A 19423-nucleotide genomic window follows, 5' to 3' on the forward strand; every position below is an offset into this window, starting at 1 on the left:
TCACTAAATTTTGGTTTCCTTTAATTTTTATGCAATTTGTTTTATGTATTTTAAAAACATTATTATGAGGGATCTATATTCTTTCACTAAAATGCCAATGGGATACATATTCCTTACCTTAGATAAACACATCCCCTAACTTTTACACTTTTTTGGTGATGATCCTAAACATCTTTCAAGGATTTTGTATAATCTTTTTTTTTTAGTTTTTTGCAAGGCAAATGGGGTTAAGTGGCTTGCCCAAGGCCACTCAGCTAGGTAATTATTAAGTGACTGAGGCTGGATTTGAACTCAGGTAGTCTTGACTGCAGGGCCAGTGCTCTATCCACTGTGCTACCTAGCTACCCCAATCTCATATAATATTGATGTAGAGATAGGAAATATTGCTATGAAGGAAGATCCCCCCTCAGTACATTTTGTTCTATTGAATCAAGATTTTAAAAAATCAATAAGCAATAGTAACTGTTATATCTTACATGTCTATTTTGTGATAAAAATATGTGATCTGCAATAAAAAAACTTTTAGAATCTGCTTGTTTTCTTGTCATGTTTTCATCAAAGATACTCTGGATGCATAAACAATCCTCACAAAGATTTGGGAAAGCAGACAGGTCCTTCAGCAGGTGCTAATAGAATCTTGGTTGTCATTTTTGTTGTAAAAGTACTTTCTATGATCTTTTCCATTCTTTGTGAAGTTTCCTTTTTCCAGCTATCTCTAAATCAATCCATAAGGGCCTTTAAAATTTTAACAAATCTCTTCTGTTATAATAATTACTCAACCAGTACTGTCAGTCTTCCTAACTTTCTCAAACACAAGTGTTATTTTCTTAGAGAGTACCACAGGTACCGAGGCAGTAGAACAAAACAAAATTGTAGTGATAGCATTTTAATTATCATCCCTGATAGATTGTTACTCACAGATATTTTCCATTTTATATGTATTCAGTACCTTCTTCCATCTTGTTTTATTTATCAATGTTCTCAGGATCATTTGGTTAGTTGAATTTCATATTGATGCTTCTATATGCTCACCTCTTTTCCAACATCTACACCAATAATATTTGTTAATGACTTTATATTTGAAACTCATTTTTATCTTATCATAGTTTTCTATTAGGTAAGGGAATTTAATTTTTGTAAGAAATGTGTCATATTAGGTAATTTTTTCAAAGAAAGTGTGATAAGAGAGCAGCTAGGTGGTGCAGTGGATAGAGTACCAGTCCTAGAGTCAAGACTACCAGAGTTCAAATCCAGTCTTAGATACTTCATACTGACTTAGCTATGTGACCTGGGGCAAGTCACTTAACTCCATTGCCAAACAAGCAAAATGTGTAAAAAAAAGCATAATATGAAAAGTTTCTGTTTTTACTTTTATCTCTTTTTTTGTTTAAAAAGGTTGAATTGGATTTGTTCTATAATCTCATACAGTGTCTTTTTACCTCGATTATCCTTTCTTGTAACATTCCCTTTGGGTTTCTCCCCCAATTTATACACATTCATAGATTGGACCCCCAATGAGTAGAAACTCCTTGAGTTTTTAGGATATCTTTTAGGTTCCTGCTACTGGAACTTACAAGCCCCCACTAATGTGCTTACCATTAACAATCAGTAAATAGAAATAATAACTAGCACTCAGGTGGTATAGTAAAAATAGTAACTATAAAAATCCTCTTCTCTGATAATAAACCATGAGCACATTTTCTCATAGATACAAATCCAAGAGAAGAATGAGATCAAACTTGGAGCACAATGGTAGTAAGTCACATTGTAAGACACATACAAAGCAGTTCAGAACTCCTTGGACTGCAAAGTCTGGAGTCCTTTCTGTCTTCCAATTTCTCATTAAGTTCCTCTTAGGTGAAACATTCTTGCTCAGTGGGTTGCTCACTCAGTTTCCAGGTTCTGTTCCTCTTCACACTAAGAGTCTCAATTGCCCAGGTTTGCTCTGTTTTGAATCCATAGCTGGCCCTCGTTTCATTCTGATAAGGATCCTATTCCTTTAAATCAGTCCTTCCCTCAAGTGACTGGCTGTCAGTGTACATTTCTATCTAGAATGTATCTCTTTTGCCTAAATTGTTCTTTGAACTCTTGAATTGCTGAAAAAGGTAGCTCTTTCTACACAAGTAATTTCTATATTCCATAGTGGATGTAGGTTGGGCATCTCCCTCCCTGGCATCATGTCCACAAAGCACTTCTCAAGCTCCTAGTATAGATTTCCCTTCATGATCTAGTTAAAAAGTCCTGCAAGGGCATGTCCAGTGAAAATGCTCCTTTAAATTTCATCAGAGAAAGGGGTTCATATTTCATAAAAGGTTCACTAGATGCATGCCTTCTTTGTTGATTATTTTTTGTTTATTCAGTATGTAGCTTATATGTGTTTTTTCCACATTGTCTCCAGATTATGAAGTCTTATAGATCAGGAATTGTCTTTTGCCTTTTTTTGTATCCTCAGAGCTTTAGAGCAGGGATTGACACTTAGTAGGTGTTTAATAAACATTTATTGACTCACTGTCTGCTTATGCTCATTATAAGCACTACAAGAAAAAGACCAAGGACCAGTAAAATGGAGTTTATTATTGCCTTGGGTGGCATGATGATATAAATTATGCCAACTCCTTTATTGACTTCCTGAAGGAAAACTGGCCAGCCACCTTCCCATTTACCTACAACTTCTTTGTTGACTGGTTTATTGCATAAATATTAATATGGATGTGCTTTGATTGTTCCAGTGGTACCTCAACTTGGTGGTGTTCATTGAATAAGGATCTTAAAATCGAGGGTGCCAACAAGGAAGTTAAAGTTTAGAGATGGTCTAGTTCTTGGCTCTTTCTGCCCACTTTCTTATCATTCCTCTGCCAATGCTGCAGAAGCCTAATTGGATTGTGAAAAATGGAATGCCATTTTCTACTTTTTTCTATTTCATATGCTGCCTTGGTCAAAAAAAATCATTACTTGGAGGCCAAATTTCTGGTGATATAGTGCTGGGTTTAACAGCATAATATAAGCCAAATCGCTCATGAGCCTCTCATCTAAGGGATAAATTAATAAATGAATACTGACCTTCTATCCTCCAAAAATAGATACAAGAAGATTCTAAATTGGACTGAGCCTGAAATTAACTGGCTACCTAAAAAGACCTCAGTAGACTCTACCCCACTAAACTAAGAAGCCCTGGAAAATTCAAATCTCCTGAGTCTCTAAACCAAAGTGAAGTCTGCAATACTGGATGAAAACCCCCAGGAAGTATGACTATCAACTAACACACCTATTCTCCAGGTATTCCATTCTCTCACCCCTATTTCCATCATGAATCAACCAGCCTCCAAGTCCAGGTTCTCCATCTCAGGTTGCTACATGATGCAGTCAATAATGTTCAATCTGGAGTTAAAAAGACCTGAGTTCAAATATAGTTTTAATCACTAGAATCACTAGAAGCGTGACCCTGGGCTTCACTCATTTAAAAACCTCATAAAAATCTACTGACTCCTGATATTGGTACCCCTTCCCACTGGGCACTCTAGTGGGACTTGACTTCCCCTCCTAGTATGAATATTTTTCTTCAATAAAATTGGTTTATTTTGCTTTTTCTCCACTGAGTCTAGTCTTGCTCTGCATTCTGCCTTATATGGTCATGTTTCCTCCTTGCACAGTGGTTTAGAATACCTAACTTCACTCAAATACATTAATACTTCCTAAATTTATTGTCTATTGTGGTACATCCTAAACACTTTGTTAAGGAGTTAGCCCTTCCACATCTCAGGAGTAGAGCGCCGCCCACCCCAATCTGGAAAATTGCATAAAATTATTTGGCAGAGAAGAAGTCTGAATTTTTTCTTTTTCTCTCATGGGGTATTTGCAATATTTATTGTATGGGTTGATAGTATACAATACCATACATTTTATGGTATTGTATATATATATATATATATATATATATATATATATATATATATATATATATACAAATATATATATACCATATATTTATGCATTTCTGAGATTCTAAAGTTTTTTGGTGTCATCTGCTGGTTCATGTATCATCTGAAGCTTCTGCCAAACTCCCCCAAAATTCTCATTTAATTTCTTATGCTGACCCTCAATATATTGAACTATTATGGGGAAAGTCATGATGTAGAAGCAATAATAGTGTGTTGCTATTTTGGGACAGTGATCTCTTTTGCTACTTGCATGGGGATTAGGATTTTATGTGAATTAGTCTGTTAGTAGTAATTCATCATTACTTCCTTTACTCCCATGTGTTATTGGTTTTCTTCATTTTTTCCAGAGACTCATCACCTTCATCTTACCTTAAGAGTTATTCCTTACTGAGGACCTTAGCAATTCAAGTGAAATGAACAAAAATTATTAAATATTTTTAAAAGTTTATTACCTTGCAATGAGTGGGTAGAGCATGGACCCTAGAGTCAAGAGGGCCTGAGTTCAAATTCAGCCTCAAACACGTAATAATTACCTAGCTGTATGACCTTGGGCAAGTCACTTAACCCCACTGCCTTGCAAAAAAAAAACCTGTTTTCTACCTATTAAGCTTAAGTTCAGGGAATTAAAAAAAAAGCTAAAAAATAGTTCCTCCTTCAAGGAGCTCACAGTCTAGTGGAAAGAGATGTCCTGCAAATAAATGAATATATACAAGACTTCTACAGAATTTAGGAAAGGCATTCTTAGAAGGGGGGCAGTGGGGAGGGGAGGGAGGTCTCCTACAGTGGGGATTATTTGAGTTGAGTCTTAAATGAAGCCAGGGAACTTAATATGCAGAGATGGGGAACAAGAGTATCCAGGTAAGGAGCACAGCCAGTGCCAAGACATGGAGATGAGAGAGTCCTATTGATTTTCAGCAATTACAAGAGTGGGTGTTCAGTGGAGGATGTCCATACCAATCTCTTTCTTCTGAGAAAAGGTGTGTCATGTCACCATTATTGTAAAGGGGGAAAGCTTCACAGTACACATGCTTCTGTCGCAGAACATGCCTCATGTCATCCAAACGTCATCTTGCCTTGTTCTAGCTCCATGTAAAACACTTTCAAGGCCCCTTTGTATTTTGCTCAGCTGCATTTCTAATGAGGTAAAAATTAACCCCATGTGGCAGAACAAAGATTATATATACAATGGTATTACCAAAGGAATTCCTCTAGGAAAAACCTCAAAGAATCTGCTGTCTATCACTCCTTTTAGTAAAGTAGAAAATCATAAAAAGTCTGTTAGAGAAAAATTAGTCCAAGCATCTCAAAGAGGTGATAATATCTGACTAAGGTCACACAGGGAGCTAAAGAATAGTGTTAGAACTCAAACTCAACTTCCTTGGTTCTAAATGTAATGTTTTTTCCCCCTTTGTCACATTGCTTCTTAAGCAAGGGAAGTATCTTATCCGTTCTTGTCAAGAAAACCCTGCTAAGGAAGTTTATGAAAATTGGATGTCTGTCATGAAGCTTATTCCACACTAAGTTCTTTCAATACCACTTGGAGCTAACATCTGTCACAATGAGAACAATTCAATAATTTCTACCAAATAATTTAAGAGTGGAATAACTATCTCATTGCAACTTCTGCTTGGGTTATTAGTTTTCTTTCTGTACTCTCTGATTCCATGGATATATGTGTATGTAACACTAGTGAACGACTCTTGCATTCAAGATTTATTGTATTTATTGTAACATGAGCTTAAAGTCACTTGCAGTTAACACCCTGAGTGGGGTCTTGGAGTGGGGAGGGGCCCATTTTCTTGAACTATTCAGAAGCCTCACAATGATAGTTACTAGGTACCCTTCCAAAGTCTACAATAGTTGGGGGATTAAGATAAAGATTTTTCCCTCCAGGGATCCCTAGAAACAGGAATATGGGTATCTGAGAAGCAGCTTCTTTATCCACTCCCTCCTCAAAATGTACCCACTCATTTTGAGACATGGAGAGATTTAGAAGAAGGACACAGAACCTCTAACATTCACAAAAGTTATGACTAGGAGGAAGATGGGGGGGGGAAATATTTTCTTGTCTGTAGCTATCTAGTAACTTTTCCAGAACTAAAGAGAACTCCTCATGGATCCGACCTGCTAGTTCAATACAGGAAGATTTGGGGATAGAGATAAAGAAGTGGGGTGAAAGATATCCAAAACTTGGAACTGAGAAATCCTCATCTTAATCCACTAGTGACATCTTCAGACTTGAGAGGGGAAAGTAATAACCGTTTATTAAACACCTACTATGTGTCAGACACTAAGTAAGGAGGGCAATTCAAATTCATTTATTTTCATTCATTCAGTAAATCTTTTTCAAGTACCTCCTGATCTAAGAATTTAGGTGAGCCCTGGGAAGGCCAATCTAGGCAAGATTTTAATGGATAGGACAGGTGCATACTTTCATCTAGTTATGAAGCAAAAAAATGTCAGAATCTGTAGATCACCTCTCTGGCCTTAATGAGGGCTGATATATATAATTCACCCATCTGAGGATTAGACAGAACTACATCTGAGAGAGGATACAGCATACATTTATCAATCTCTGCACCTGTCTATCATCTACATCTCTCTAGATATTTTTGAAGCATCTGGCAAAAAGACATTGCAAAGGGAAGAGATAACTAAGTCCCTATTATTACTCATAAGAAAAGATTGTATAACCCAAAGCAACAGATAATCCCTAAACCATTTCTACTTGGCATCAATACATATATTTGTATTTAAAAGCTCATTTTATATTGATTCAGATATACTACTGCCCCCCATCTCACCCCCAACATTGTCTATAATAAAAACTCATAAATCAGGTATTCATTTATCTCTTAGATACTAGAAATGTATTGGTATTCTACTTTAGCTGTGTAATTATGGTACTTAAACACATCATATAGGAGAAAAAATAAGGTGTCAACAGCCCTTCATTTGAGCCCCAGATCTCCTTGGAAAAGGATACTGAATTGGTTTGCCATTTCCTTCCTCAGTGGATTAAGGCAAATAGAGGTTAAGAGACTTGTCCAGGGTCACATGGCTAATTAGTGCCTGATGACAGATTTGAATTTAGGAAGATGAGTATTCCTTACTACTTACTAGATATTTGATTTCTTTCAAGTCTCTGCTCTTCAGTTTCCTCTTCTTCAAAATGGGAATGATGATATTATACTTCTCAAATATAATGCTATTCTGATGCTTCAATAACAATAACAACAACCACAATAATAATAATAATAATAATAATAATAATAATAACTAGCATTGAAGGTCTGTAAAATGGTTTACATTTTAAATCAGTTTCCTCACAACAATCTTGCAAGGAAAGTATTCTTATTATTCCTATTTTTATATAAGGGGGAACTGAGGGAAAGAGAGGCTAGAGCCTAGAGACTAGACCAGAGTCATAAAGCGGATGTTCAATACTAGATCTGAAATCAGTTGTTCCTGACTCTTAAGTTTTGCACTCTATTTACTAGATCCCTCAATTGGTGATATTCTGTATCTTTTCTTTATAGTACCAGTCACCAAAAGACTGACCATGAAGTGATGAATTTTGGGAGGTCCTAGAAGTCTGTTTAGCTGTCTTCAAAATGTAGAATGATCTTTGTCAGAAGAGGAAATACTGGGGGTGGCTAGGTGGTGCAGCGGATAGAGCACCAGCCCTGGAGTCAGGAGTACCTGAGTTCAAATCTGACCTCAGACACTTAATAATTACCTTAGCTGTGTGGCCTTGGGTAAGCCACTTAACCCCATTGCCTTGCAAAAAAAAAACCCTAAAAAAAAAAGAAGAGGAAATACCCACATGGATAAAATAATGGATCTTTGGAAGTGGTGAATTCATAGTTATTCTCTTTATCTCCCAGTGTTTTTAATTTAAGGATTAAATGAGATAATACTTATAACTGTCAAGTGCCAAAGGAACACAAACTACTGTTATCATCACTCAAAAAGCATCACACTCTCACACAATCAGGACGGTTTTTAGAGACCATCCAATTCAACCTTCAGCTCAATAAGAAATCCCTGGACAGTGAGGTGGTACAGTGGCACAGTAGCACAGTGGAGCACAAGACTTGGAAACAGGAATAACTAAATTCAAATCCAGCCTCAAATAACTTACAAGATGTGTGACTCTGGGTAAATTACTTAATCCTGTTTGCCTCAGTTTCCTCATTTGTAAATGAGCTGGAGCAATGACTTCAGTAACTTTTCCAAAAAAAAATCAAATAAGGTCACAAAGTATTGTTCACAACTGAAGAATAACAACAAGACAAATAGTTACCTCACTTTTGCCTGAAGAACTCCAAAGGGGGGGGGGGGGGACTTACTCTTCTGAGGCAGACTTTTCTACTCATGGGTCACTCTACCTTTTAGGTCACTCTAACTATTAACCAGTCTAGGACTACTAACTACTAATTAGTCAATGACCACTTACTAACCAAGGAGAATTAACTAGGTCACTCTAGCTTACATAAAATCTAATTTGCCTCTTCTTTACCTATTACTCCTAGTTCTGTCCCTCAAAGGCCAAGAAGAAAAAGTCAGATTACTTTCCTACAGGCCCACGCTTGATATACTTGTCTATTGCTATCATGGCTCCCCTGAGTCTTCTCTTTTCTGGGTTAAGTATTCTCAGTTTCTCCAATCTATCCTCATGTGATGTGATCTTGAGGCTTCTCATCAGTCTGATTGGTCTTCTCTGGATACTATCCAACTTATCCCATGTCCTTATTAAAATGTAACCAGAACTGAATAAAATACTCCACATATGGTGGGACCAGGGCAGAATACAATGGGCCTTAGCACCACCCATATTCTCCTCTTAATGTAGTCTAAGAATAAATTAGCATTTTTAGCTGACACATTACAAGACATGCTTGACTCCTATTAATTTTGTAGTTCACTAAAAACCCTAAATCTTTTTTTCAGAAAATTTGATGCCTAGCACCAGCCATGCCCCCCTTTATTTTATACTTTTTGAAGTTGATTCTTTGAACCCAGATGCAAAAAAATTATCATTATTAAGATTCAGTGTAATTGTCTTGTATTTCAAGCTTTTTTGAATCCTAACATCCTGTGGGGTTGCTCTCTCCCAACTTTATATTAATTGCAAATTGGATTGCATACTATTTCTTGCTTTATCCGAGAGAAAGAATGAGAGAGAGGGAGAAAGGGAGAGAGGGAGAGGGGAAGAGACTGTATATATTCAGTCAATATTCAAATTGTAAATATATAATACACAGCTTATTTTCTTGAGAACAGAGTCTGAATTGTAACTATTCTTATACTCTCATTGTCTATGACAATACTTTGAATATAGTAGGTACTTAATAAATGTCTACTGAATGAATATAGAAATGATAAAATTAGGCAGCTCCCAAGCTTGGCATATACACAGCAGACTTTCTGAATATCTGACTTCATGAGATTTTTTTTATTCTTCTATACATCTTTCTTTAAGCACCTAAAACAATACCTAACAAAAGACAGACATTTAATATGTTTATTGATGGATAAATGAATGAATGACCTTGAGATGTGTCAGAGAGGCATTATGGAATAGGGAAAAAAAATCCCTGTCTCTGGACTGAGAGGACATGAATTTTTTAATATTATCTCCGATTTAAACCACCTCTTGAGCAAAACACCTAATCTATGATGTCTCAGTTTCCTCATCTGTAAAATGAGAATGTTCAACTAAATCACCTCTGATATCCCTTTCAGTTCTGACTCTATGATCCTGGGAAAAGGCCATCTGATGATGTCTGACTAATCAGTGCCTTATTGAAGTCAAACCATGAGCATTTATTTGAGCACCGAACTATGTCCCAGACACTATGCTAGATGCTTGAAGGAAGTAAGCTGGGGACACAAACACAAAAATGAAATCATTTTTGCTCTCAAGGAACAAAGGGATATTGCCATGTAAAGTCATTAACCACTCCCCACATACACACACAGACACACATATACACACACGGCACATATACTCAGCTACACTCACACACATACTCTCATAGCCACTCATATACATACATACACATATACTCAGACACTCACATTCACATACTTACAGACAGACTAACGCACTCACATATGTACACTTTCACATGTTCACAGTCACACACTCTCTCTCACACACACACACATACTCTCACACCCACACATCCACTTACACACACACACGTATATACATACTCTCACCTGTACTCACATTCACACTCACACATACTCTCTCTCACACACATACACACATGTGCACACATTCACACACATACTCTCTCACACACAAACTCATATACATGCAAATTCACACACTCACACATAGATACATACACATATACACCCTTTCTAGCAACAAGTCTCTGGAAAAAAATGGAAACCAAAGTGTGAAAAATAGGTGGCACCATTAGGGGGCATTAAGACACAGCTGCCCACCCCTGCAGTGTGCTGGGTTATCCCTTGCCAAAGTGTTTGCTTACCAAGCTGCAGACCTGTGCTTAAGCTCCTTCAGGGGCTCATTGCCATGGGGGTGCAGAGACACCAAGACCCTCATTCAGAGCATTTGAGTATCTGACACAGCTGTGGCACAGCAGGCTTATCATTAAAAATATGCATTTGTTCTAATCTTTAATTCCTGTAGCTCCAGTTAATGTTAAAAGAACCTTCATATATTCTGAGAACTATGTGGGCTCTGTCAAACTTAAGAGTCATTTTTATAATACTTCCTGTAATTAAGGCTGCAAGAAACTCCAATGGTTCAGAGTGCAGATTCCGTTTGGATAATCCTGTAAAAAGTTCAGGTGCTTCTCTGAACTAGATCAACCTTTTGTGTCTATAAAGCTGAGCTGAGAAAATCTTGTGAGCACTGGCTGGTCTTTCAAATTTTCCACTTGCTCCTGCTTCTGTTCATGGCAGGAAGGCAATGTGAATCACCTTGTATGTGTGTCAAAACCCAGTGCTACTGATGTGAATCTCCTTTCTGCCTGCTCCCCCTTTCTCAGTCTCTCTCTTTCCTCCTCTGCATGCAAGCTGTGAAGGTGCTCTCTCTATGCAGAGAAAAGAAAAGCTTTGCCAGAAACAGTGACAAGGAATGTCAGCAATTACATTACCCTGGATTTCACAAAATTCATTTTTAAATTGAACACAATAATAGATGAGGAAAAACCTTTGCAAAGTATAGAGTGCTATATAAATGTTAAGATCTTATTAATTACTGAATATTTTGAAAAATCATCCTGGCAAGGATGCTCCAAACATTGAAATGCAGTGATATATAACTGTTTTGGAAGAAAGAATTCAAAAGGCATTTATTAAGTGCCTATTATATAGACCACTCACTTTGCTAAACTCTGGGGATACAAAGACAAAGAATGAAATAGCACCTTTCCTCAAGGCATTTACATTCGATCAAGTGAGGAAATAGGCACACCTATCCTCTAAGGGGTCCCAACATACTCCCTAAAACCAACCCCCTATCAGCTAGGGAAATTAGGTGACTCAGTGGATGGAGCACTAGACTTAGAGCCAGAAAGATCTGAGTTCAAATCCAGCATTAGACACTAATTGTGTGACCCTGGGAAAGTCATTTAACCCTGTTTACCTCCATTTCCTCATTGGTAAAATGAGCTGGAGAAGGAAATGGTAAACCACCCCAGTGTCTTTGCCAAGAAAACCCCAAAAGGGGTCGTGAAGAGTCAGATACAACTAAACAATAACAAAGAACCTTATTTGTAGAAGCAGGAGGGGGTAGACAATGATTTCTCTTCCTGAGTAGTTTTAAAATTGAGAATGAAGAGAGAAATATGTGGGGTCATCATTTTTTCTTCTAATTTTCTTTCCCCAAATTCAGGGGAGGACAGAAAAGAGAAAAGAGTTAATATAAAAGTAACTGTAGTGATAACATCATAGGATCATTGAGTAGAGCTGGAAATTAAATTATAGTGCATCTATGCCAAACCTCTTCTTTTACAGTTGAGAAAACTGATACCTAGGAAAGTCAAGTGGATGCTCAGGGTCTCAGCCTTCAAAGATCCCACAATGTAGCACAAATTGTACACTGTTGCTATTCCCACCTTTCCACCAATCCCGACCTAAAAGATGGCTGTTTCCTTCTTATCAAAAACTTTGAAATGTGAATGGCAGGCAACTACCAGAACTGTTATCATGCAGGAGGATGTCAGTGGCAAAAGGAATGAATGGTTCATTAAGAAGAATCTCTCTTAATTCTAGTGCCCTCCTTCTGTTAATTACTTTCTATTTGTCTCCCCTATTAGATTGTAAACTCCTTGGGGGCAGGGATTATCTTTTGCTTCTTTTTGTAATCCCTCCCCAGTATTTAGCATAGGACCTGAAAAATAGTAAATGCTTAATAGATGTTCATTGATTGATGGATCATGAAAATAACAAGATTTATTTAGGTCACTCCAAGGAACCTCTCTCTCCTCTGAAAAAATCTTTACCAAGTCCAAAACAGTTTTTAAAAAATTTAGACAAAGAAGAGGAAAAACTTCCAGTCCTCCCTATTGGACATATATTGAACAGACTTGAAAAGATTTAGCAAAAAAGTCCAATCGGTGCCTTAGACTAAAACTTGCAAATGTGAAGTAGAGGAAGTACCATTGCATTGTAGAAATAGGTTAGTGCAAATATTCATATACCAATTTTTACTTTTTTATTATTTTTTACAGATATTCATGTGCTTATGTTGGACTATATGGAAGATTTTTTTTTTTCACACACATCTCTCAGTCGGCACATATAACAACTAGAAAGCACTTTGCTTGCCTCAGAAAAGCTGCATTTTGAAAACTCACCAGGCACCATCCCTGTCAGAGTTGGAGCAGAGTAGCTGCCCTGTCCAGCAGGGGGGACGTGTGGAGGGTATCCTGGGAGGGTTGTGCTTGCCAAATCACGACCTGAAGAATCAAACCAACAAATCACCATGTGAACATTTGCAACAACTCGACATGTTTTTACATTTCCCCAAACACCCAGAACACAGGCCATGCATTTGTCATATCTTACTGTGAATTCCAAAGTGGGCTCCCCACCCCCCAGCCCCCACCCTTGGCTGGCAGGAAGAAAAGAGTCTTTTCTTTATAAGCTTTGGGCTAAAAAGCCAGAAAATCATTATAATGTGAGAAACAAAATAAAAAAATAACATGCATGTTGAGCATCATCCAAGGAACCAACTTCTAAAAAAAGCTTTAGTCTACTATTTCTGTCATAGGTTCCAAGTTTGCCTATCCTGATAACATAAAAATAAAATTAACCTGAGCAATAGAAATTGATCAGCTATAAGGTGAGGTGCTACTGAAGTTTACCTCTGTGTATATATATATATATATATATATATATATATATATATATATATATATATATTTATATATGTATTTCTAGATGTTTACATGAGACAGGTATAGTATATATACAATATGTAGCTAAGTTATGTAGAATTCACATGAATATATGTGTACATATATATATATAAAACTATGTTTATATTATTTATACTGGTCTGGCCAGCTTGGCATCTATGGATACTTATATTCAAATATGTACATAAATATGTTACATATAAACATATCTACTATATAAAAATCAATATATATGAATATATTTATTAATATTTATTTATATATTATAACCTATAATATATAACTAATATGTTATAATTATTTATAACTATTTAAATATAACAAAAAATCAATATTTGTTATAATGTTAATACTTAATATATAATCATATAATGCATTTATCCTACAATATCATATATGATATATTTTTGAAATATATATGTAAGATGTGCAAATTTAGAGAATTCACCCCAAATATTCACATGACCCATTTTTGCCTGACCCATGGTAGAGCATTCTGAGCTCATATTGGTCTGATCAGTCACACTCAGACCCACTATAACTTGTCTCTAACCTAGTGATATCATTTTTCTCCTCTTTGAGAATGAAGAGCAACAACTAACCAATATATATAACACATATACAATGCATACACATATGTATTTCAAATATAAGATATATATCCATGTTGGTATAAAACCAGCTTATTCATAGAATGTCAGTGCAAATAAAAAAAGACAGATCAGTGATGATAAAAATTAAATAAATGCTTATTGGAATTGAAAGAAATATTCTTTTAAAACCTCCATAGTAAATGTGATGAATTAATTGTTGTTATTATTGTTGTTTTCTGCACAACATTTTATAGACATTCTCTGATCAGAATCTGAAGAGTCTTTTAGTCCAACCCCCTTATTTTACTAAATGTTTAATTCAATTGTCAAAATAAGAAATTTGAAGCACTGATTGCTGAGGTGAATGACTGAGATTACTGGCAGAGCTTAGACTAGAAATTAGGCCTTACCCTTCCACCCCAATTCCCATACTGTTATTGTGGTGCCAATATTTTGAGAGAAATGGAAGTTGTGTATCCCTATCTCCATTCTCCATGTGAAGTAAAGAGGTGAGGCACAAAATTAGCATGTAACAAACAAGTCTTTCAAAGACTCAGTTCGAACTCACAACTAACAGATATTCATACTAAACCTCTAAGTAGACATTACAAAAATCAATAGCAACAATCTATCAGCTATCCCAAAATTACTCAGTTTTACGTCATTTAAAGAACATTCTTTAAGGGAAAAATTCCCATCAACTCCATAACAGCTTTACCTTCCAAAAGATGTTTCTCATGCCACCAGTGGCCTTCAATTGGAGAGAAAATTATGGCCAGAAAATGGTCTGAGAACCAGGCCCCAGGGTTCAGAATTCTCAGTCACTGTCTGAATGTCTGTCTGCTTCAAGTGGAGTAGGAAGGAAAATGGACACATCCAAGCTATCTTTATTTCTACAAGTAACCCTTAAAACTATACTCTATTTCGAGCCACAAAATCCATGTTTGCAAGCTCTGTTTGCTGCAAGAATGATGTCTTATTTTATTCTCTGATATGAAACCAATACAATGTAATAAAGAATTCAAATATGGAGCCTCTGTTTAGAAATGGTGGGTATTATTGATGCTTAAGAATTAATTTAAAACATTCAGGCATGGCGGCTAGGTGGCACACTAGATAGAGCACCAGCCCTGGAGTCAGGAGTACCTGAGTTCAAATCTGGCCTCAGACACTTAATAATTACCTAGCTGTGTGGCCTTGGGCAAGTCACTTAACCCCATTGCCTTGCAAAAACCTAAAGCACTCAGGCAAAGATACTTTATAAAGGGGCTCTTAAACTGGGGTCTGAGGACTTTGCTTTTAAAAATATTTTGATAAATATTATACTAAATAGGTTTCCTTTGTAATCCTTTGTATTTTATTTTCTGCATTTAAAAACATTATTCCAAGGATGCACTTCACCAAACTACCAAGGGATCTGTAGCACAAAGAAACAAGCAAAAAACGATTAAGAAAGCCTGTACAAGTAGAAATACACTGAGAGTGTTTCAGGAGGCCTAACTTCTAGAGAAAAGGAGAACTCCTTAGCAGACATGTAGAAACATAGAGAGACCTGAGGGACGATACATCACTGAAATATGGAGTGAGTTCCAAGGCATCCTTCCACAGTGAGAATGTACCATGACATCTTGATGTCACACAAACCCTTCAATAGAATAGCAAAATGCTGAGTCTGTCATTTATCTCCTAGCTCTGTTCATCAAATACCTTTGATCTCTCAACCAAAGTGAGAACTTTACTTTTCATTTCATTCAGTTCTGACCCTTCTTCTCTTTCCCTACCTCCCAGCCCCTACCCCAAGCCTGAAATTTAAAAGAAGATAAAGAAAGTACTTCAGAAGTAGAAACTTTCTATTTCTGCTCCTCCTGGAACAAGTCATACATCATGGTCTATCAGCTCTGCTCTCTCTCCTTATGTGAGTTTATCACTATTGGGAATGCACCTGTGACAAGCATTCTGTGTACCTTAATCCCTATTACATATGATTACTGTCGATGCTACTATCACTAGCACAAGGATGAAAATAATGAGATTAGTTAAGCATCAATGATGTCCCAGAGCTATCCTTTAAGAATGCATAATTAGACACCATCTCTGATAGAAGAACTTTCCTGGTGCCCTAGAATTCTACAATATCCCTGAGCACAATAGAACACAGAGGATTGTTCAGGATCCCAGAACCTCTAACTTGGAAGGGACCTCAGAGGCCGTCAGAAGCCAGGACTTCCCTCTATACCATTCCCAGAAATAATCATCCAGTCTTTGATCCAGCAATACCACTACTGGGTCTATACCCTGAAGAGAGATGATGAAAAAGGGTAAAAATATCACTTGTACAATATTCATAGCAGCCCTGTTTGAGGTGGCAAGGAATTAGAAATCAAGGAAATGTCCTTCAACTGGGGAATGGCTTAGCAAACTGTGGTATATGTATGTCATGGAACATTATTGTTCTATTAGAAACCAGGAGGGAGTGGAATTCAGGGAAGCCTGGAAAGATTTGCATGAACTGATGCTGGGCAAGATGAACAGAACCAGAAGAACATTATACACCCTAACAGCAGCATGGTGGTGATGATCAATCTTGAAGGACTTGCTCATTCCATCAGTGCAACAATCAGGGACAATTTGGGGTTGTCTGCAATGGAGAATACCATCTGTATCCAGAGAAAGAACTGTGGAGTTTGAAGAAAGACCAAGGACTATTACCTTTAATTTAGAAAAAAACTGATATCTTATTGTCTGATCTTGCTATCTCTTATACTTTATGTTTCTTCCTTAAGGATATGATTTCTCTCTCATCACATTCGATTTGGATCTCTCTTTCTCTCTCTCTCCTGTCTCTCTCTCTCTCCTGTCTGTCTGTCTCTCTCTCCATATATACATATACATATACATATATATATATATATATATATATATATATATCATGGAAACAATGTAAAGACTGGTAAATTGCCTTCTGTGAGGGTGGGGTGGGGGGAGGGAAGTAAGATTAGGGGGAAAATTGTAAAATTCAAAATAAATAAAATCTTTATAATTAAAAAAAATAGTCATCCAGTCATTGCTTGAAGACTTCCAGTGAAGAAGAACTCATCACTCCCATGACAGCCCATCCCAAGTCTGAGTAGTCATAAAAATTTTATTTTTTTATCTAGCTCCAAATTGTCTCTTCAAAACTTTTATCCATTGCTTCTGGTTATGTACACTGGAGTCAATCACAATCAATCTAATCCCTCAAATCCTTGGTGACAATTATCATGTCCCCCAGAAGTTATTTTTTCCTTCTCCAAGTTGAACATTTTCCAGTTCCTTCAACTGATCCTCATGTTATATTCTCAAGCCTGCTTCCTTTACCAACCTGGATGTTCATTTTCCAATATTCTCTATATTTTCAATGACCTTCTTAAAACAGAACACACAGGATCAAATTTAGTAATTCAGATGTTATCTGAGTAAATCAGAATGCCAAGGGAATAGGAATAGGTACAAAGCCTTTCAATGCAGTATCAGAAAATAATTGATATACTTTAACTCCTCACCTTTGTCACTTTATAAAGGAGGAAACTATGTTTCAGAGAAATTTGAGCAACATTTATATCATGCTTGCCTTATCTAATTAGCAATTACCAGGGCTGGGCTATAATAAAACAACAATAATAATAACAGCTAACATTTATAAAGCATGCTAAGGTTTGCCAAGCACTTTACAAATATTAACTCATTTGATTCTCACAACATCCCTGGGAGGTGAGTGCTCTTATTATGTCCATTTTACAGATGAGGAAACTGAGACTGAGTCAAGTGACTTGCTCAAGATCATATGGATAGTAAATGTCTGAGTCATAATTTGAACTCAGTTCTTCTTGACCCAGTATGATCTCCATGGTGTCATTTAATTGCTAGCTGGTTAAGCTAGACAATATCTCTCTAAATGGCTTGATTAGGGAGCTAATTAGTGGTCAAACTGATGCTCAATCCAAAGCTCTCTCTTCTCTTCTCCTACTTCTCTTTGAGTAATATCTGGAAACTCAAGATAGCCTAACCCACTTTCTATCTTTTTATCTAGTCTTCTTAGTTTTTCTAAATATTAGTTTCTGCCTTTCCTAGGGAATTTTCTAGGAATTTCTGATAGGTTGGCATTGAGTCACATTCTAATCCTAACTTTATCATAATATTTTCACCACCTGAAAATGAAGAAAGACAATAGCAAAGAAGATAAATATTCAGAAATGTTCATCTTCTACAGGCCAAAGCAATGACATTTTCTTTCTTCCTAACTTTCCAATTTATATTGAAGTCTACAACCCTTTGTTGCTGTTGTTGTGTCATTTTTCAGTTATAGTCAACTCTTCAGGACCCAATTTGGAGTTTTCTTGATCAAGATACTGGAGTGGTTTGCCATTTCTTTCTCCAATTCATTTACTAGATTGAAGAAACTGAGGCAGTTAAATGACTTGTCCAGGGTCACTCAGTGGTTGAGGCCAGATTTGAACTCAAGAAGATGAGTCTTCCTGTCTCCAGGTTTGACACTCTGTCTACTGTGCCTAGCAATCCTTTTAGCCACCCAAATTTGCAAACTCAGAGACAATCTCAGTTCTTCTTCTCTCACATCTGATCAGTTGCCAAATCATCTTATCTATTCCTCCAAGACATAAATTCATATCTATCCATTTTTCTCTTTTCACATAGCCATTAGCTCAATTCAGATCTTTGTTATTCCATCCCCTAGATGACTGCAATGGCCTCCTAATTCATCCCTCTATTTCCAGTCTCATTATTCTCCAATCCACGCGTCACCACATTGACCACATTATTTTTCCTCTGATCATGTCACCTCCTTGCTCAAGAAGCTCTATTGGTTCCCTGTGGCTTCTAGTCTTGAATTCAAATGTCTCTGTTTTTTAAAGTGGAAGGGATTTGCAGTCTGGCTCCAATCCACCTTTCCATACTTTTCACACATTACTCTCTCTCACACACATTATGCCAGTATCCAGCCAAATATAACTGCTACTAACTCTTCCTCATACAATACATTCTATTTCCCTTATCCATTCATATACTTGCATAGATTTTCTTCCATACTTCTCTAGGAACCTTAACAGGATCTTTCCACTCCCATTCCTCCTTCCTGGTTGCCAATGCTCTCCCCCTAAAAATTACTTTATTTACTTTTGTATTTGATTTTCTCCATAAATTACATTTCCTCTCTATAGAAGATAAGTTTCTTGAGGGCAGGGACTGTTCCATTTTTGTCTTTGGGTCCTCAGCAACCAGTACAGTGACAGATATACAGCAGGAACTTAATACATCCTTGATGAACTGAACTGAAATAAAGCTCCAGTGACCAAAAACGACTTATAGAACTTAAATGTTAAACAGAATGCTCTTGGCAAAATGGAGTATGAAGTGAAGAAACATTTTGCCAAACAATTTCTGGCAGCTAAAACTCTCCAAGGGCACCAAACATGAAAAACAGCTTTGGTAC

General features: G+C 36.7%; 1 protein-coding gene across 4 annotated transcripts in view; it reads right to left on the reverse strand.

Moving 5' to 3' along the window:
* The window catches only part of PAX5 (paired box 5), a 356088-nt gene that overhangs the window by 67736 nt on the left and 268929 nt on the right, over window positions 1-19423 (reverse strand). For all 4 annotated transcript variants that reach the window (XM_074203322.1, XM_074203324.1, XM_074203323.1 and 1 more), the window contains one exon: window positions 12779-12880. In XM_074203322.1, the coding sequence (XP_074059423.1) occupies window positions 12779-12880 (102 nt within the window). The remainder of the gene's footprint in view (window positions 1-12778; window positions 12881-19423) is intronic.

Source organism: Macrotis lagotis, chromosome X, assembly GCF_037893015.1.
Source record: "Macrotis lagotis isolate mMagLag1 chromosome X, bilby.v1.9.chrom.fasta, whole genome shotgun sequence".
Classification (NCBI taxonomy): domain Eukaryota; kingdom Metazoa; phylum Chordata; class Mammalia; order Peramelemorphia; family Peramelidae; genus Macrotis; species Macrotis lagotis.